Consider the following 21289-nt stretch of genomic DNA (forward strand, 5'->3'; position numbering starts at 1 on the left):
ATTATAAATACAACGATACATCCGTGTACTCGTATAAATGCCAGCGTTCCCTAATGCTTTCCAAAAAACCTATTTAATTGGAAAGGCTTATAACGGATCACTGCGAGTTGTCCTCGCTAGAATATTCCTCACACACACGCGGGCAGTATTGACTTTTCAAATAAAAAGACATTAATGTAGATAACGGCCATTTTGAATCCTCATTAGTCACCGGTAATCTAGAAACATGGGCGATATATTAAGAGTGGTGTTTGCGGCGAGTCATTAAAGGAGAAATAAAAGACAAAATAAATCCAATCTTGGAACGCATGCCATTAATCATGTTGGCCACCACTGGCTGGCTGGCTGCTTAACAGTTTTATTGAGTCATTTATGCTGGTTTTCCCTGATAATCCATTTATTCTGAATAATGCCTCCCTTCATGCTCAAAGTGCTGTGTTCAGGTGATACCGCTATAAACTGTATATATTTTTTAATCCCCTTCCCCCCCAGCCAGACATATATTACAACAATTACATGGACTGGCTGACAGAAGAAAAGCAACAATCGCACATTATTCAAGGAAGCTTTTAATGAAAGTGTTAATTAAGTATATTTTCAATTATTTCCTGAAGGGGATCACAAACCGAGATGGTATCATGACTAATTTACTGCAGAGTATCTAATTCGACCTATTTTAATGTAATTTCCGCAGCAGAGAGCCCTGGATTACTAAACAACACAATGCAGGGAGGTTCACCAGTGCACCTGAAATAGCACACAGGGCCGTGCACAATGTCATGTGATGTGAGACAACAGAGCGATAAGCAGTGATTAAGATGTTCGGCGTACAACACAAGGGAGGATCCCATGCAGAGGCTGTGGAGCGTGATCCCTCTGTGCAGACGCCTGAAGGGGCTCAGACAGCCATGCACACAGGACAGCACCTCATACGGATGTTCAAGCATCCTCACACTTGACTCACACTTGACTGATGACTGACTAGGTTTTTGATGTTGTAGAAACATGATAGGATAAGATAAGATGGGGATTTCGTAAGGCATATCACAGAACTGTCCCAATTGAAGAATTTCATAAATTAGGCATCCGTAAGTATGTTCGTGAAGGCCAAAATGTCAAATTATAATGACACAAATGCTACTTATACTGCAACTGTTGGAGAAACTCACCTAAATGTGAGCCTGTTAGAGAAGCTAACACTCACATTAGCCAATCAGAGAAGCTAACATTGACATTAGACTGTTGGAGAGGCTTAAACTGTTGTTACCCTGTTGAAGATAGTAATGTTGATGTTAGTCTATTGGAAAAGCCTAAATCCATGTTGGCCTGTTAGAGAAGTTAAAACTGATATTAGCCTGTCACAGAAGCTAGCATTGACATTAGCCTGCCGGAGAAGCTAACACTGATGTTAGCTTGTTGGAGAAGCTAATATTGATGTAAGCCAGTTGGAAAAGAGGCAACTGCTGTTACATGTTGGAGAAGCAACCATTTAATTAGAACTAAGAAGAGGAAGAAGAAAAGAGCTCAATCAAAATGTTTTAAATTTTAACACCCTTCATACTCAAAATCCGCTTAAAATTATTTTATTTTTCTTCTCAAACATTTCGACCTTTAATAGAGTGAAAAGCACAGGTGTTGTTAATAACATTGACAGGGGCCGTGTCCTGTTAACGTGTCCCAGTGAGCCTGGACACTGTAACAGTGAGCCAGCAGCAACAATGCCAGGACCCTGAAACTGAGGGAACTAAATGGAATTTAGCCATTATTAATTTTATAACTAACACCTGTGCTTTTAGTCCTGTAACATGTCAAAATGTCCTCTGTGAAAAGGCCTTATTCCTGTGACAGACTAACTCTAAGATTTACAGTATGTAGAGCATCCACACTGGAAACTATACAATAGCTTGAACTACAAAAAAAAAACAAAAACAAAAACCAAAAAACACTTGATGTTGGACATATTCACATGACAGCCATTATCCCATGACAACATTGCGTGATAATAATTTAGGACATTGGGCCATTTTTCAAGGTTTTTAAAAAATCCTGTGAGCTGTTGTCTAACAGTTGCTCATGATACCATTTAACCACTTCCTAACATCACCATTTGCGTGACATGATACAATAGAGAAGCCATAATCCTTAAATGAATCATTGTTCCCTAGTTTTTGAGATTAATAGCAAACGAGACCCCTTTAAGTATGTCTATGTTAAAAAACAAAAAAAAAAACCTCCCAGCTGCTACTCTTCAGGCCAAACGTGACTGGCCTGTTTCCGTTCCCCATTAGCAGATACGCAGTTGTATATTTAGTAATGAGGGTTTTGAGTGTTCTGGGCAGCGTCTCCGGAGACTTTCTCACAAAGATCTTGACTAAAAAGCCCTGAAGCCTATCAAGTGTCCCACGCAACGCGAGCCCCAGCACCTGACGACATAGTCCTGCGGGGAGTTTTCTGCTGTCACAATAAATCAGAAACGGACAGGATACAGTATAATCATGTGGGTGTCCCGTTTCTCTCAGGCCTCTCCGGCAGAATGTACGCTGCGTGGTGGTGGTGGCTGTGATGGCGCGCACCGCGAATGTATACGACGCCGCAGAGCTTGATGGTTGACTTGAGAGGAATAATCCGTGAGAGATAACATACAGAGAGCGGCTGATGGTTTATGTTGCGACTCTCTATTGTACACAATGATGTACTGTACTGCCAGTAGCCTTTTATTCTGAAACCACCCTTTGCTTTGATTGTAGATGGAACAAATGAGGTGCCTTTAAGGGAATGTGAGCCTGCTTTATATCTCAACATGTAGCTCCTACCTTGGAACTGAGGCGTTCGAGACGTTTGACGATGTTTGAAAACAAAGTGTTTCGCTCTGCAACCATATGAAGCCTATACTTCAAAAAAACAAAGTAAATTGAGACGCCTGAACTATCAGAGCGGGGACCCGTGCTGTGCTTATATCTGAGCCTCCCTTTCCCCTTCATAAAGATGAATCATAACGTCTAATTCGCACAAATTACCCAAACATTATGTAGCTCTCTCATTTCCAGCGCTGTTTAATCTGTGTCTGGAGTATTCGCTGTCACTTCGCGTTGCAAACACTCCTTTCACTCTGGCAGTTCATTGTCTTTTGATGGGCCATAAAAGGCTCGGCTTGATGGATGATAACTCGGGGCATCTCTCTTTGTTGTGGGATGTGACGACTGAGTGCATGTGAGATGTGAGGAAGAAGACGCGGCGTGAATGGGAGATGTCATCGGTGTCTCGCGCTGACACCGGGGCCTTAAGCGCGGGGCTTTGATCTCCATGAATGATTGCAAAGCAAACACAAATAAAAGATTCCAGCACGTTGCAGAAAAGTTGAACCGGCTTTTTTTTTCCACCCCCCTGAGTATTTTTTCGAAGAGGTTTCTGCCACAATTGGCATTTTTCTGGAGGTAGATCTACCTGCTTGCATCAGGGGCCCCTGTAAGTGATTTAGAGGCTCGCAAATTGGGAAAGGTGCTTCCGGAAAGGTAGAGCACGATCCGGCTCCTACCTGTATGTAAAACTTGATTTATCAAACAGAGAGGACGGCTCATGTCATTGCCTTCTGATCCACTCCAATAAATACTGAGCGCTCTATAGGCCCCCAGGACTCCCCGCTGACCCGACAACATCTGCTCAGGCACTTACTACTTAATATATTAGCTGTGAGAGCAGGGCAGGTGTTTTCAGCTGGAGCCAGAGAACATGAGAAACAGATTGTGCCTCCGGTTCTCGCAATTGAATTAAAATGAGTCACCGCCAGCTTTTCTCGTAAAAAATAAAATCGCAAATAATGTAACGGCATGAGGGGCAGGTGGGAATAACTCATAGGTCCGCCTGATGGTGGCGGGAGGACTTAAAAATATAATTGATTGCAGCTCACATAAGGAGTCTATTGTGAGGTTAAGACTCCACGGTTTAATATATATAAATCACCATCACTGAAAATGAACTCCTACTTTTGCTCTAAATTGCTTTGAAGCCGTTTGTTGTTGCTGTGCAGCTTTACCTAACCAGATGAGCCTGATGTGGCCTTTACATTATAGATCACAAAACAGGGAAGACTTAAAAGGTGAAATCATGCTGGTAAGTGAGGCTCATGAGCGAACACTTACCAGCTGTAAGCTCTACTTATTTTGAAATAAAATATATTTGAGAGTCGACTCATCAGGTGAATACCCAGGAGGCACTGGGGGAGAGTTTGACCACACTGATTACAAAACACGTGATTAATATACGCTATTATGTGAGATTTGCTGATTGCCTCGTTAGTGCAAAAAGTTTGTGTAAGATTGGCCATGCTGCATAAGTTGTTTTAAACATTAAAAGGGCCAGTTCAGACTGAACCTACAGTGGCCTTGAAGGTCAAAACGCACCATTACAGAAAACTATTTAATGAAATATTGTTGTGTTTTGACCTTCAAGGCCACTGTAGTCTCAGGTCTGGGTGTCTCCTGGGAGAGCACCAGGTTCTGAGGTCAATTTTCTGTAGTGGCCAAACTGTAACTACAAAGTCATGAGATGCACTGCTGCCCGGAAAGACCTTTTTTTTTACCCCATGAGCTTACAAAATGTGAAAGAAAAAGCTGTAAAATGGTGGGTGTCACAACCCCTGCAAAACAAAACTGAGACTAATGGGAATATATTTGATTTTTGGGGTATTTGGTCACAACTCAAAGTACTGGACAAATTAGAAGTAGATAATGCTATGATCCGCGCTGTCTAGTGAGGCTAGCCAAGGTTTGGCCCACCACGTTTCTAGCCACAAAAACAAAATAAGACATTTCAAAAATATAATATAAATTGCTGTTTACACTGTTTTTTTTGTGAGGTAAAAAAGCTCTTAAATATGTAGGATCCTTAATAAACAGTTGTTTAACGCAATCTGAGCATGACGGGCGGAGTGACACAGACGCTTTGGGATGGCAACCGAACCGACATACAATCCCAAAGTCAGGATGCATGAAATTATGTACTGTACAAAATTTCCAGGCAATGAATGTTGCAGTAAAAGCCAGAAAATGTCAACTTGCAGTTGCCTACCAGACAACATTTCTAGAACTGTGCCGGAAACTTGGCTAAATATTTGACCGCAAATTTTTTTTTCCTCCCCCCCAAAAATCAGTGAAGAAACTTAATGGGATTTATCCTTTGGAAGAAAGTATTTCCAAGTAGTTTATATATCATTCGGGTGAACTGACCCTTAATGGGACTGTGATTCAAAAATAAGACTAGACAAGACTTTACGGGGCTTAAGATAAGTCCGGGATAAGTCTTGTGATATTACACATTTTTCTTACTGTCAACAAATCCCAAGAAAAGCCCAGAAGTATTTCCTGTGTGGCCCCGGCCTCATATATCTTATTTCTCTGTACCATAATGTTCAAAGTAGAACAGCAAAGTAATAGTAGAGTATACTAACTTCACTTACTTAAATAAAGCAGAAGTATAACTGAGTACACTATCACTAAAAATAAGAATACATGAATGGTATGTTGCTTAAATATTTCAAAAAGGACACACCATACATTTTAAATGCACTTATAACACAAATAACTTTAAATAAACTAATGAAGTGTGTATAGTAGTACATACACAGTAACATACAGAAGTTATTCCACATTATCACACAAAAATACAGTAAATACACCTAAAACTGTGCTTTTCTACAACTTAATTACAACTACAATATACTTTAAGTGCTCCAAAATACCAAACTTTGAGTTATCTGAACATTAAAATACTTGAAGTGTACTGATGTGTGAAGTGTGTCTACAAGAACACTTAAGTGTCCTTAGATTTAATATACTTAACTATATGTTTTTGTCACAAGGGTATATCTTCAATTGTCCAAACTGTTGCACTTCACGTCTGGTTCCTTCATTATGAGCAACACAGACACTGTAGGTCGTTTTGAGTCAGTCCCACGTTCACCGTCCTGCTGCTTGTCAAAATCTCTCCAACACACCAAATCCTCAGCTATAAATATTCCCCAACAAATGCATGATGATTTCAATAGAAATAATTGCCGTAGAATTTAGCCACGGGCCAAATAAGAAGCGATTAGCGTGGGGGAAAAAAAAAAAGTGTTTCTTAAAATGTAAAATAGGGCTCCTATTAGCATTTTCACCTACTCATTTACTTCCTCTTCACCGCTGCACTTCAATGAAAGAAAAAATCTGGCACCAGCATCCCATTATTGTCTATCACTAGGACCATTTAGATCCAGATCCAGGCGCAATTAAAAACATTTTCTTCACATTAAAATATGAACGTTTTTTTGGGTGTGGGCCTTGAGGGGAAGGTGCGTGCTCTCTAGTGTGCACCGTCTAGTTCGAGATTGGAGTTCAGAATATCATGAATGTAGCGAGAGAATGAGTTGTGCTCGCATGTGTGGGAGTAACACAGACTGAAACCACATTTTCTGGTCTCCTGTCAGTAGAAAATGAGTAATGTGCTGCAGATCATAGCCCCGGGATAAAGAAGCCGTATATCTGAAGCAGTATTTGAAGGATATCAAAAAACCCAGGATACCTCGAATTGACCCCTGTCATATCCTTCAACAATGTATACGCTTTGTTTTTTTTTGTTTTTTTTTGTTTTTTTACTCTTTGTGTCTTTTTCTCCCATATGAGCTCAGCTTTATGTTATACACAGCTATCCTCAGCCATCTGGTTTTCATTTCCTGCGAGGTTCAAGATGGTAGGAGAGCTTTAAAACAAAATAAAAAAAAAAGAAAAAGGAGCCTCGTTTGAACTGGAGGCTAATGTAGTCAGGATGGAATCTGTCACTCAGTCTATTGCACGTTGATGACTCAGGGCAGTTTCAGCTGTAAGCAGTCGGTGATTTATGGACGCCGAGTGAACTCTTGTAAGCAAAAGCCAACTTGGAGTTCAAGAGCTGCAACCGGGCCCTTTCTTGGCCGCTCGCTCGCTCGCCTGCCTGCGTTTTTCTTTCCATTCATGCCAAAAGTATTTCGCACGGCAATTAGCTCCGTCCTCATTTGGGTCTGCAGTCCCGCAGGGTTAGCGAAGCCATTTATCATCCTCAGGGCTTGGAGCTGTGAGGCTCCGTCTCAGGTAGTTTTTTTTTTTTTTTGTAAACAGTCGTTGGCCCCGGCTTCTTTACCTTTCCCAACCAAATGAGAGGGGGAGATACAGTAGTTCTGAGGCCCTGCCATCCGCCCATCCGTCTGTCGGACGCTTTGCTTTTTTTTTTTCCCCCTCTACAGGTGTGAAGGCGAGAGGGAAATGTCATTTCACATGGCTCATTTGTCATACAGTAACTACATAGCCGGACTGAATAGAGTGATGACAACATGGCCCCTTGCTTTCTTTTTTTTTTTTTTCTTTTTTGCGGAGGGTTGACTGATTTGGATTTCAGGGGCCTCGAGAAAACTCTGAACGTGGCTAATGAGGAGTTTGCTCAAAACAAAAAAAGGACTGAAGATATTTTTTTAATGATATCAAGTCTTTTAGTGAGCACAATTTATAGAGCTTTTTTAATAGCGGGCTTGACGTTTAGCACATGTTTACACAGATACAGATGTAAGATATGTAACCTCGTTAGGCGCACATTAGAGAACTGTTCATGCTTAGATGCCGATCTATGCCTTGAGTTATATTGAAAAACGTGAGCATCGGCCCGGCTACAAGCGTTTATGTGGCTTCCAAATGCCTGTGGGGCGTCATTAAAACACATATTTGAGCAGGCAGGAGTCATAAACATACGCTGGGATACGCGTTTTTTTGTGCGTTCCTAGCTGAAACATCTTCAGAGGCAGCCAGGAGAATAATTGAGGAACAGTGTGTGCATTTTTGTGTTTTCACATCGATCCTCGGAGAGCCATTACTCCACGAAGGAGCTCGGCAAGCTGATTCCGGATCCATCATTGCGTTGAGACCGATTCATACTGCGCTCTCTTGTCAACTACTATGTCTTTATCAATCAGAATTAAGGAATTAGTTTAAGCTCTTTGGTTTCCCTTCCTCCTTAAGTGGAGTCACGGCGTAGCGCAGGCCCAGAGGTTAGGAGGAGTATCAGAGGGGACTAATTGTCAAGGTTATGTCTCAGTGGATGATTGATGTGGGGCCAGGCTGTTTTTGTCAGCCTGTCAGGTGGCTGGAATGTTTAATGTTCTCATTATTGGTTGCTCTGTTGTGTATATTTCTCTGTCAGCGCCGCTGAGCCATCTGAACTGCCAGAGCACTTCAAAGGCCTGCAGGTCATCCGTCTTCCTCCTGACGCCCTGAATGTTCAGCCTCAGCTGAGTGCTGGTGATTTGTTATGACTTGAGAGCCAGCTGACAGACAGGTCTCCTATAAAAAAACATGCACCCATTTCCCTTTTGTCGTGCATTGAAAGCACCACTGCTCCTGTAATGGAGGGAGAGAGGGAGGGGAGGATGGTGGGGGGGTGGACTGTCAGAGGAGGCTGGCACCTGACAGTTGTGTCATCTCACTAATTTGCAGACAGGATGACTCCAAGTATTTTGTCTTCTTCTCTGCCTCAGTGTGGGTTTTTTTTGGGTTCTGGTGTCACATACTCTCACAGGTCACCATCTGCTGCAGCGCCGCAGGGAACAAAGCCGAAGAAAAAAAGGGGGGACCACTATATTAAGGCGCATTTTCATATTCATCATTAGTCCAGGGGCTGGGTGTGTGTGTGCGATGGCACTGGGTAGGGGAGCATCATGGGAGGAATGCTGATGGCTGCAGAGCCAGTCATGCAATGAAAAGTGAGAGGTGAGATGCTGAAGACAAGAGGAGGGGAGAGCAGAATCCAACTCTCTACAATTCTTTTCCCAGGCCCTTTACAAGATTGATTGTTTTCTGCTGATCTAATTTTGGATGATACGAAAACAGTCCATTTGTCTTAAAGAGAAACGATGTGCCACATGGTGCAGATGGAAATCTTTTTTTTTTTTTTTTTGAAAGCTGAAAAAGATTAAAGAGAAACTCCACTCCTCAGCTCTAATCACGAGCTGTAGATTACTGTGTCGATTTAACCAGATGGCAGGCTCGATTCTGCGGGCCCTCCTGTATATTAATGAACAGCAGTCTGTTATATTTGACTTAGGTAAGTGAAATGTCCATCACCTGTAATGGTCTGCCAGCTGGCATTATGCATTTTGCACCACTTTGGGTCCACGTGGCATTTTTCATTTGCAACGTTATAGAAGGAACATTATTCTCCGTCATTGTCACTGTTCTGGTAAATATATATTTTGGTTTTGGTTTTTTTTTCCAGCGGTAAGAAAAAAAAGTCTCAGAGTTGTATCCGCTGCTAATTTTCCCTCTCGTAGGTCACGGCAATAATTCTGGCACTAAAACTGTCGCGTTGGGCCGAACGCGCGCGAGTTCGATAGTAAGTTGATTAAGTTAGCCTGTCGACATGACTGCAAACACGGCAATGCAGTATGTTAACAAACCTAATAATAGGAAAGGGGGGAGATAAAGTGGAGGGGATGGGCCGCTGCACCATTTCTGGGCAACGGCTGACCTTAAAGCAAAAAGCTTGTGCGGTTTATGATTAGTTAGCTGCGACAGAATGTTTTCTTTGTCTCATCGCTGGCTCTACAGAAGTATCTGTTATGATGAGGTGCATTTAAAGGTGCACTATGTCATTTTTTGGGATGCATTTTTAATCAAAAGTGGAGGATCGTCATTGATTTTGTTCACTTTAACAATCTAAACAAACCTTAAAGGACGACACAACTATCACACTGTTTGACTTTGTTTATACGTGGCGGACCCTGCCACCCTAGCTTCCCTACCCTAGCTTCAAACTGTGTTATGAGGACCTTATTTTGCCTCTGAGAACAGCCTGTTTATTCAGTTTTGAAAAGGAAATCTGAGTTTGAACTTCACAGTGCTCCTTTAAGACCGAGGCTGCTGAACAAACTGATTGTCTTTGTCTCAGAACGTCAGCCTGAAGAGACTGCAGAAAACTCGAAGAGGCAACGAACACATGTTAGCCAGCCCGAGCACCCAGAGAACTCCCCTACATGAATATGCCAAGCCTAATTTTAAACCAACAGCGGTGGTGGTGGGGGGGAAGCTTTGGCTGCGTTTCACCGACCGGAGAGCACGAACAGCGTGGAAGCACAATGCCAGTGTGTCATACATTTAAACACTGTTAAATTAAAGGCTGTTTACTGTTCTCAGAGGCCATTCATCTTGCTCAAACGTTAAGTCTGCTGCTTGCAAATTTGTCAGTAAGAGCTTCCACATGCCAAGAAGAAGGAGAAAAAAAAGTTGGGGGTTATCAGAGGAGGGTTTTCATAGCGTGTCTCTTCAGTCAGCCTGTAGTTAATTAGCCACCTCCGCACAATAAGGCCACAAGTCATTAATCACCCCGGACCCGAGCGAGGAGTCGACTCGCTGTGAGCAAGACATTTGGAGACAAAAAGTTTGCCGCCTATGACAGACTTCAAAATGGCCCCTGTCAGTGGTGTGTAAATTATAGGGCATGTTGAGTGCTGAAAGACAAGGGCCCACTGTTTAACTCACTGTTGCTCTTTCCTTGGCTTTGTGTGTTGACAGACTCTCTTTGAGGGAAAATTCCCCCTTTTCTCCATTTCCTAACGGCTGGCTTGCGACTCAGAAAAAAAAGGCCCACTTTATTGTGAGTATACTCAGCAACACACACAAGTTATCCACATTAAGATCCAGCTCGCCTCCTCTCGGGTTTCGAGTTGATACAAGGGGGGACGAGCTCCAAAAAGGTTAACGGCTCAGCGAAAAACCCCGCTTTAACTCCGCGTTCCCCGACTGTTTGCTTTTGCTTGTCAAAGCGGAGGAAATGATGGAGTGATGATAAATACAGGGCTTGTTTGGAGAAGCAAAAGCCTTTCTCCTGCAAACATAAACCACCATGTTCCTCTGGATGATGGAAGACACACTTCTCAGCTGATGGAACATGCGAGAGGTCATCGGCTTCTTTTTTTTTCCTCCCCCCCTTTTACGTCTGTAAACAGAGATCCGCTTGCCTTGCCAGAGTACATAAGCAGTGAGGAAGATTTATTCAGAGCGTGCAAAAGTTTATGTAAGAAGGGGGATATCCCTCGTGTGGATCATTAATACGGCTGACAAAAGGGTGTTAAATTCAGTGCGCGACCACACAAGTGTTTTGACGTTGCATTTGATGCATCATCCCGATTCGGAAAAAGGTCTGTTTTTTTTTTTTTTGTATGTTCATGAGGCGATGATGTCCACCAACCCCAACCACAACAGACAGTGCAACACATGGCGAGCAGCTGTGGCAAAAAGTGACCATTTTTTAAAAACACGATGGGCCAAACTGTGCTGATCTGTCCTCCCCCCCCCTCCAGCTTCAGGTGAAAGGCCATGTGTCTCCTCGCTCACGGTGCAGTTCAAAGCAGAACAGGTGGGGCTGCGGCCATCCGCTGCCACTGTGATTCAATGCGTAGTCACAAAGCCGACCAAGTGTTTCATCTCCTGACAGTGTTTTACACTTAAACATGTGGGGAAGCCGTCCTGTTAAAGATTTCATGGTGCTGGTCTGGGATGTACGTGAAGACCCACTGAGCTAGTAACTGTAATAAACAGGAATACAGATTACTCCGACCTATATGATGCAACATCTGGTCCCAGAGTGCCTTTAAATTATATTAGCGTTCTCTACACTCGAGCATGAGAAAGATTCATACTGTTGGCCCTCCAATTTTCACTACATTACAAACTGTTAAGTTGATGCAGTACAGTTATATTAATAGTGACTAAACAGCAGATTGTCCTCCAAAATGTTGGGCAAATTCAAATTAGATTCTGATTTCTTGGAATAAGCTTATTTCTCCCTCTTAAACATCCGTACGACAGTAACGGAAAGTTGTCATCAGACACCGTTTACCACAGCAGCATATCTTCCCTCTGTGTTCATGTATAGGTGGTTCCTGTCCAAGTTAACAAGGTCAATCAGGATTTTCTTTTAGCCTCACATTTAGTTTCTAACTGGGTAAAACAGGTTAGCACATCTTAACTTTAAAGGGACTCTAACACTTCACTTTAACCTCCTGTTTTTAGCATTTATAAGCCGTATTTAAACATGTAGCATCTCGTCAGTAACACACAGTAAAGGAGCTGTACGCAAATCTAAGGATGCCTTTTCAAGTGTGCGTTAATGCAAAGTACTTGTCAACATTTATGGCATATTTTACAACATTGTTATTCATTATAAATCAGCCTCTGCTTAGACAAATACATTAAAAAGATATATATCCATATATAAAATGTGTTAGCATATATGTTTTTTAACTTCTTATAAACCTAGTTTGAGGTTAAGGAACTTTAAGTTTTCTGGACTAATATTTTTAAAAAAAAATAATTTCTGAAAGTTTTGTTTTCTGTTAAACATGATCAAAATATAAAAACGGAATATTAATGAATTAAAACAAGATTGTTACACATGAAAAAACTTTACATTTTGCAGTCCAAGACTCACGAATTGATCATTCTGTCCACTCTCTTTGAATTTCTCTTTCTCTTTGTATGTACTGAGACTGACTCACGTCAATTCTAGTATAGAACATATTCATATTATAAAATCTTTCACTTGAAAATGTGCTGTTTATAAATAAAAAAAACAGGATTGTTAAACACAAAGAAATTTTAAACTTTAAATAGCAAGTCTTTGATCGTAAAATGTTTAGTTTTTTCGTGTATAACAATTGTTAGTGGTCCAATAGTCCACATGTACCAAGCACACACTCACAATAATCTAGCAGCTGATGCTATAAAATCAAACCGTCTGAATAATTAATGGACGGGTTTCCTGCAGGAGAGGCTGCGTGGATTTAGGCTGCAGTGTCACATATCAATTAAAACGTTGAGGACTAATGTTCAAAGACCTTAATCCTATTTGTTCACATCGTGTTGATGTGAAAAAGATGCATCACATATGATCCACCCTGTGCTTCATGGCTGACTGGCTTGCCGTGCTGAATTGTGGGTTAGGGGGCTTTATTACCATCTATCACTGAGCCTTGTTTAGGTCTCATCTACATGAGGGATGGGTGGATTTGATGAAAATGACATCTGACCGTTAATGATGGTGATTTTATTGCTGGAGAACAGCCTGATTTACTGAGGATGGATAATGACACCATTGGCTTGATTTAGTTGACTTGTTTTAAAAGGGGGCTGATTAAATAGTTTAGGCCTCGCTGTATTTCATGCTCTCTCCGCCTCGTGGCTTCATTACGGCGATCACAAAAGCTGTGGAAACGTCCCACATCTGGTGTCATCGTAAATCTTTGTTTAGCGAGGCCCCTCGCTCATATCAGCGGCTCGTTTGTCTTCGTTAATGAGACGATAATCCATGACCTCGTGATTGAGAAGATTCGGCGTGTTTTGTCGAGCTCGAGAGATGATGCACACACGCAGGCACACACACACACACACACACACACACACACACACACACACGCACTGTACATACTGTTGCTGTGAGTATTTTGAACTTCTTCTTGTGAGTTAATATGACAAAAACATGCATGCTGGAAGCTCCACGGCTATTATAGCTCATAAATTATGAATATATGATAATATTTTACGGTTGTATAATTTGTTCTCCATCTTAAAACCCATTATCAGCCTCAGTGACACCAAAACACAAAAGCAAAAGGTGATTAATATTTGATTTAGCCATGGCTGTTCATAATATAATATATAAAATGTGTGTGTGTGTGTGTGTGTGTGTGTGTGTGTGTGTGTGTGTGTGTGTATATATATATATATATATATATATATTTATATATATATATATATATATATATATATATATATATATATATATATACACACACACAAGCAAATTAAATAAATTAATAATATATATCATTAAAAAACAACAGTAACTTTCGTTAGTACAGCCAAACTAATATCTCATAATACAATTAAAAAAGGAAGATGAAAAAAAGAAAGTGATAAATTCCTAAAACATTTTTTGACCTGATTTTCACCTGACCCACAATCAGCTGGTGCACAATAATAAATGTCCTTTTCTAAAATTAGAAAACAGACCACTGTAAACAGTTTCACAGCTGTCTGAAGTTTTAAAAAAGAAAAATGCCATCCAGGGTCAGAGCTGTGCTCCAGCAGACGTCTCACTCCCCACAGAAATAAATCAATGACAATTCTGAAGAAGCTGCTCTGATTGATTTTTTCCGTGTCAATCATTCTGTCAAATCACTCAGCATTTATCCTCTCCCAGCGAGCCTCTGGTTAATGAAAGCTCTGGATTCAGCATGAGGGGGGTAAAAAGAAAAACAAATCCACAGAGGTCCCATTTAAATGTGTGTGCACAGCAGGTAACACAACAATCTCTCCTGTGTAAAATAACGCACATTGAGCCTTTTTCAAAGTTATATTATTTTTTATTTTTAGTCACGCTTGAAGCTATCGCAAATAAATACACTGATCCCCACATGGATCCAGTCCCTGCATGAAGTACAATATAAAACTCATTGGGCCTAAATCTCCTTTATAAATGCATAATTCTTTGTCTCTACTGGTATCCTAAGGCCGAGGCTGTCGTCAGTCTTTGTCCATACAAGGCGTACGGGGAGTAGTACGCCCCTGTGGCCGCGGGCACCGGCACCGGAGCCCCGGGTGTGGGCAGGGGGCTCTTTGAATAGGGGTGGTAGCGGCTGCTCAGTCCGAGAGGGTGGTGGGGGGCCCTGAGGGCCAGCGCGCCGGGGCTGCCCGGGCTGCCGTTATGAGGCATGTGCATGTGACAAGCCATGGCAGCGGCGGCTGCGGCGTTGGCGAGAGAAGATGACCCCGGGTACCCAGATATCAACTTCTCCGTGCCGGCGAAGGCCGTGTGAGTCCGCAAGTGGCTGAGGAGCTCCTCTGAGGAGGAAAAGCGCTTATCGCAAGGTCCGTTAGCAGACACCCAGTTGCACACGTGCGGCAGGGGGTCATTGGGCAGCATAAACCCGTACGGGTACAGGGGGTGTCCGCTGAAAGTCGGGGTGGAGGAGTGCACGCCGTGTAACGCGTGCGTTGGGTACATGAGCGGGTATCCAGACTTGAGCGCGTTGGCGGCCGCGGCAGCAGCAGAGTCATGTGCGCAGTTGGCGCTGGACGCACCGGACAGATGGCTGGAACAGTGGTAGCTCAGGCAGTAGGGGTCCCGACACAGACTAGCAGACATTAGAGACGGAGGAGACGCTCCAGCTAGCGGACTCGTTCCCGCTTTACTGCATCCCAGTGAGCTGGCAGCGGCAAACTGCGCGCTTAAGAGCTGGCTGCTGGATTTGGTGGGGTCAAGGGTCATTCCGTGAGGGAGGAACGGCTGCGGGTAACCTGCATAGGCGCCCGCTAAACTCCCAGGGTAGGAAATGCCAGCAGGTGGCAGGGGGAAAACTGTGTGACCGGGCTTGTAGGGGGAAACGGGGGCCACCAGTCCGGAGCCGAGGACGGAGGAGGACGACGAGGTCACAGATGGCGAGTCGGATGTAACCGTCTTGGATCCAGATGTGTTCTCCTGGCTGCCATCAGAGGTAATTCCACTTATCCTATGGCTGCCGTTACCCTCCGCCGTGCCGCTTTTATTGCTCTCAGACTCCTTCTTGTCCTCCTTGTCCCCTTTGCCGTCAGCCGGCAGTGGAGAGACGGAGGTGCAGGAGCTGGGGCTGCCTGTCCTGGGGGTGAACGGCTGGCAGGTGGCGCTAGGCACTCGGAAACTGTTTTTATCTCCACTGAGGCTGCTGCCCGAGTCCTTCTTCTCCGACGATTTGGAGTACGGCTTGAAGCTGGATTTGTCGTCGGCTCCGATGTCGCTCATTTTCAGCGGACCGGATTTGGCCTCCTTGTCACTAGATCCGTTCGAGGTCACGGAGGACAGTTTGGAGGAGGACGGCGGGTCCGGTTTGCCGATCTGTGAGCACGTCTGGGCCAAGAGAGCCAGAGGACTTTTCTTGGCATCCAGCTGTGTAATAAAAAAACAAAACAAAAACACGATGAATAAATGAAACACATAAAAGCACTCGAATATATCTTTTTGGGATTTTTTTTTGTTTTTTTGGCGATTACGCACAGACGAAGCGTCCGCGTAGTTTACGCATTGCGCATAAACTTATGTCGGGATGAAACTAAAAACAACTCCGCGTCTAAGAGGCATGTTCAGAGGGACTGGACACACCGAGCTGCTTTAGAAACGACACGATGAACACGAGCATCAATTTGCTACAACAAGGTCATTAATTTTCAAAGCGAGTCCAAATCCGACATCGAAAAAAAAAATCACAGAATTAACAGAATCTCTCTGTCGTCACTTATTGACCCAGTTTGTCCACAACATCCATCCCATAATAGCGGCTCGGACGTAGAGAATCACCACAGTTTGACAACGTTTATCACAAAATAACCCCCCCAGCTGACGCGTTCTTACCTCGATGGGGCTGATAGGGGTGGACGGTAAAGGCTGGAGATACTCCGGGTGTAAAAGGTGTCCTGCCCGTGCCGTGAGCATTTTCAAAACCTTGATGGGAAGACGACTGGCTTGGCGAGAAGGGTCTGCCGGAGAGACGGAGTTGTGCGCGGACTGCTGGCTGATCTTCGCTGCGCCCTTCTCCCCGGAGGAGCAGCTCTCCCACGCTGGATTCGTGCTATTTCTCAGGACAGAGACCGTGGGCGATGTGCTCATGACCCAATTCTCTTGGAAATGGCTGAGAAATACATGTGGAAGGGTAAAAAACAACAACCCCACAACAGACAAGCCAACGTCACGCGGGTAAAGCCTTTTTCTTGTTGTTGTTGTTGCCAGAGGTGCCAAAAGAAAAAAAAAAGAAAAGAAACAACGTTAAATCCTTCAAAGAGACGCGCAGTGTGTGAGAAGAAGAATCCAGCCGCGCTGCTTCATCCCCGGCGTCGCTCTGACGGTGTGGCTGCGGGTCCGAGAGCGCACTCGGTGTACGGTGGTGGTGGTGGTGGGGGTGATCACTCCGCCTCCTCCTCCTCCTCCTCCTCCTCACTGGATGGAGCAGCGTCTGAATCAGTCCGCGGATCACCGCCGTCTCCCAATCAAAAAGAGATCCCGAGGTGATCGGAGGGTTGAGTGAACGCGACGCTTCCTCCTCACACGCTTTTTAATTTGGGGAGCTTTTTATTTATTTTTTATTTGTACGCGTCTGTGCGTAATTGGCACATGGACGCATGCGCCGCTCCAGCCGCCCTGTGCGTTTTTTTTTTTTTGCAAGCGGGATAAAAACGACCAAAAACACCTCTTTATGTCAAGCCAGAACACATTTTAATTAACGTTTTTTTTTTCTTTTTTTATTCTACAGAGCGTTTTTATCGCAGGATATTTGGCAAATCGGCACCTTTGGCTAAAATATCGCACATTCACACTCCAGCTAATTTTCTTTGGATAACTACACAGCAATTAGAGAGAATCAGCCCATCTGATTGCCTTTTTTTCTTTTTCTCTCCGTGCAAAGAGACGACAGTGACTCACTTAATGAACAGCTATCTCCGCTCAGATATCCATCGGCATGTTTCACATTTTCTGCAAACTTTCTCCCCCTCAATCATGCAGCTCACCCCCCGCTCCTCCTCCTCCTCCTCCCCTCCCCGCGTCATCTGTCACTCCCCCCTGTCCCGCACGCCAGTTATCTGTCAGCTGTCTCGCTCGCTTCTCTTTTTTTTTCCTTCTTCCCCTCGCCTTCTCTTCAGTCAGATTCAGGTCAACTATTGTAAAGTGAATCCAGAAGAGAAGAGAGGAGAGGAGAGGCGATGTGTCTTCTCCTCTCACTCCTCCATCATAATTTGGGGGGCCTGTTAGTGCGCAGTCTGCTCTGGTAAAACTCAAAAACAAAGAAACAAACAAAAAAAAAGCCTTGCGACTTGTTTAATTGGAGATAAGCTTTGAGACATCCCCCCCCATTCCGCTGCAGACATTTAATAGCATATAATTCTTCTTTTTTTGTCTTGGAAATTAAAAAATATTCCTCCACATTTCCGCCAGAGTCGAGCCAACAAAAAAAAAAAGAAAGAAGAAAAAAAAATCTTTCTTTTTATTCCAAGAGCGCATAAAAAAACTCATACAAAAAAACCCTCTTGTGGCTGCCATTAATCATTTAAAGCTTCCACATTTCTTCCCATCGAAATAGACCCACTTATCTTATTACTCAATAGCCTATAAATGTCTTGCTGATCAGGCGAAAGTTAAACATATGCAAGTGTTTTTTGATTGATAACAGGGGGGCTGTTTTCGGCAACGGCTGTCAGGCTCTGACACGGCGCTTTGAGTTATTAGGGCAGAGAAGGGCGACCATAAATTTCGACCGTCAGGCAAAAACTCCTTTATTGTGGACGTGATGGATGGCGCGCCGCCGCAGACACCAAATTCTCGGCTTTATCCTTAAATGGCTGCACATTTCTTTCTTCTTTTTCTTTTTTTTTTTGTCGTCGCCGTAATTCATTACTTTTAAACAGAAAAAAGCTCCAAATCTCCCCTGATAGTATTTCACACAAGGACACGTTTATGAATCACCCAGAGTCCGCGCAAACACAAGCGTTTACAAGCGGTGAGGGGGTCCCGCCCCCCCCTCAAAGTGAAGTGATGGCTCCTAATCCGGGCTGTCCCGTTTAGAGATTAATAATTCATATTTTTCATTAAAGGGTTCATTCATGTTGTTTTTTTTTCCTTTAAAAATGTGCAAGTCAAACTTTTCAAAGTAAAAAACAGGAAGTAGCATAAATTAAAGGGGCAAAATGAACTTTATTTTGATATTTACATTCACAATGAGTTAATGATACAAACTCAGAGATATTTGTCTTCTCCATAAGTGACTAAACAAGCTGTTCTCAGAGGAAAATAATCTCCCCAGATCACTGTTTGAAGGTAGAAAGGTGGCGGGGTCCGCAACACATAAATAAAGTAACGCAGTATGAAACTGTGTTGTCCTTTAAGTTCAGTTTATCAGTTTATTCAGCCATGAAAACAAAGAGAGTTGGTTTGTTTATCAGTCAATGAAGAGCTTTCTCTTCCTCCAGAACTACACCGTGAACCCTTTAAAGGAGCAACACGTAGTCTCGTGAAAACTCAGGGAAGATATTTCTTTATATTATTACCTCATTCATATCATTAACTCAGATGAATGTCTTCCCATAAGTGAATAAACAAGCTGTTCTCAGAGGAAAATAAGGTCCCCAGAACATCGTTTGAAGCTAGAGAGGTGGCAGGGTCCGCCACATACGAAGAACATGTTTGAACACGTTTGTTATTGTTGTTTTATTGAGGGTTTTTCTTTTCTGATTAAATTGTATTCTCCTGAAAAACTAAATAGTGCACCTCGAAGTTTTGTTATCAAGCACAATATACTTAGTATATGCAACCTTTTCATCTCCTAACAATGACATGGAATGTTTTCATTGGACACATTTTCATTGCTGATCCTTAAAAAAACAACAACTTTAATATACAATTTTGTCACACTATTGGCTATCGACTGTCCTTTTATTTATTTACAGTTGCTCTTGGCCAAAAGAAAATACAAGATGATCAACAACAAACAGTGGAAATGGTAAACACTGTACAGGCCTGCCCGCCGCACGGTTTTTATGCACGACGTCACTTGTCTGCGGAATAACAACACCTTAAATGTGTGTCGGAGGCGACTTCACAGTTTGTCTGCGGAGTTGATAAAAAATTGAGAATAATGGCAAAAGAGTCGCAGTGACAGGACCCCGTTGTATAATGTATAATTGTATAATGCGTGTTGTATAATTCAGCTCCTCAGCCACTGCGGGCTTGATTAAACAAGTTCATGCATGTGATACGACAGTTCTGTCGTTCTTCACACAGTATTGAACTCCTTTATTCTGTGTTATGACAACAGATGTCATGACGATTCCCCCGAAAATATGAAAGAAAGGGTCGCACATCACAAAACACTCACATTTCGGTTGTTCATGTGGTTCACATCACAAAAGCTAAACACTAACAACATGGGACTGTCTTGACATACACATACACAAGTACATAGTCAGTACACAGCTGCAACTGGGAGGAGGTATTTAGGAACCAATCACCTTTGTCATCCTGTGGTTCTAGAAACAGCGACCAATAACTGTGTGCAGTTCAATATGATTTAAACCCCATTTGATACAATATAATCATTAATTTTCATAGAAATCTGTTTTTGTCCATTGCTGATTCACTAGTAAGACCACAAAGTAAATGACTAAGAAGAGACACAGACTACAAACAGTCCTATATTTGAATTTTTATGAGATCTTTTCATTTCCAGACACTTTGGCGGTTCCAAGCGACAACTGGAGATTTACCCAAAAGGCATAGAGGTAGGCCACTGCTCCAGTCTTATTATCCTGTCTGTAGATCTCTTGGACCCGCACGCGCACATTAAAAAACAACACAAAAGTGACAAAAACTCAGGTGCAAGAGCACTTGACATATAGCTCTCGAAAGAAAAAAAAAAAGGATATGGTCGATAAATGCGGCATTATAATGTCTAGCAAATGGAATGAGAAATTCCCCCCTCGACATGACATGAAAATTCACCTTGTGGCAGGCGGCGCGGGGCGCACCACGTCAGCAGCCAGACAGGCCGACTGGATCTGACAGGTAAAAAGGGGAGATGATGGTTAGAAGGTGCTATTGTTTCATGCCGCTTTCTTGACCTGTCAGGTCCTGGCACAGAGGCCTGGATCGAGGACCTCCTTGTCACATGCAAACAGTCTTAAAAGGCCGTTATCCAGACTACGGTGATTGCTCCTGTTTAATTGATTTGCTTTGCACCGAGGCCTGTCACATTAATAATGGTTAAGTACAGCCCCAGTGTGTCACCCAGAGTGGTGCGTCTATCAGGAAATTAACAGCCTTAACTAACTGCTGTCTGTGGAGGCAAGAACTGTGTGATGGTATGAGATGAAACTATGGTATTTATAATATAACTGCTCTCTGGTCGATGTGCAGCATGCTGTACATTTTCCTTTTTCTGGCCCCTATGTATCTTCAAATCTGCTACGGTTTGACCTCTTCATTCAAGTCGCTGAATATATGGCTGTATTATATCCCCATCTCATTATGAGCTACCATCGGGGGTAAAACAGAGAGCTACGCTGACAAGTAAATGGTGCTGAGTGAATAAGACTCAGATTATGCTCTCCAGCACTTCACAGGAGCCTTTGACAGGTTGCAGCAGACATTAAGTCTCTCTGATATTTCTATGACTGACTGACAGGTCGAAATTGCTCCCATCACCTTGATAGCATGG

The 21289-nt window shown here is 43.1% G+C and overlaps 2 protein-coding genes and 1 long non-coding RNA gene across 4 annotated transcripts in view; 1 reads left to right on the forward strand and 2 right to left on the reverse strand.

Moving 5' to 3' along the window:
• Positions 1–21289, reverse strand: part of LOC119009720 (catechol O-methyltransferase domain-containing protein 1-like) — an 81663-nt gene that overhangs the window by 16680 nt on the left and 43694 nt on the right. The gene's annotated exons all lie outside the window — the stretch shown is intronic.
• Positions 1–21289, forward strand: part of LOC119009723 — a 61345-nt gene that overhangs the window by 13669 nt on the left and 26387 nt on the right. For both annotated transcript variants that reach the window (XR_005071809.1, XR_005071808.1), the window contains exons 2-3: positions 10569–10650; positions 20303–20354. This is a non-coding gene — a long non-coding RNA (uncharacterized LOC119009723). The remainder of the gene's footprint in view (positions 1–10568; positions 10651–20302; positions 20355–21289) is intronic.
• LOC119009718 (zinc finger protein 503-like) lies at positions 14350–17189 on the reverse strand. The gene is made up of 2 exons (XM_037081244.1): positions 16441–17189; positions 14350–15978 (listed from the first exon to the last, which is right to left on the reverse strand). Exons 1-2 carry the CDS (start codon positions 16693–16695, stop codon positions 14551–14553), a joined length of 1683 nt encoding a protein of 560 aa, XP_036937139.1. The 5' UTR covers positions 16696–17189; the 3' UTR covers positions 14350–14550.

This window comes from Acanthopagrus latus, chromosome 20, assembly GCF_904848185.1.
Source record: "Acanthopagrus latus isolate v.2019 chromosome 20, fAcaLat1.1, whole genome shotgun sequence".
NCBI classification, from domain to species: Eukaryota; Metazoa; Chordata; class Actinopteri; order Spariformes; family Sparidae; genus Acanthopagrus; species Acanthopagrus latus.

Coding starts and splice junctions, on each gene's coding strand:
- LOC119009718 (XM_037081244.1), bottom strand. CDS start 16,695: ATGAGCACATCGCCCACGGTCTCTGTCCTGAGAAATAGCACGAATCCA. Junction 15,979..16,440: donor CCCCTATCAGCCCCATCGAG/GTAAGAACGCGT, acceptor TTTATTACACAG/CTGGATGCCAAGAAAAGTCC.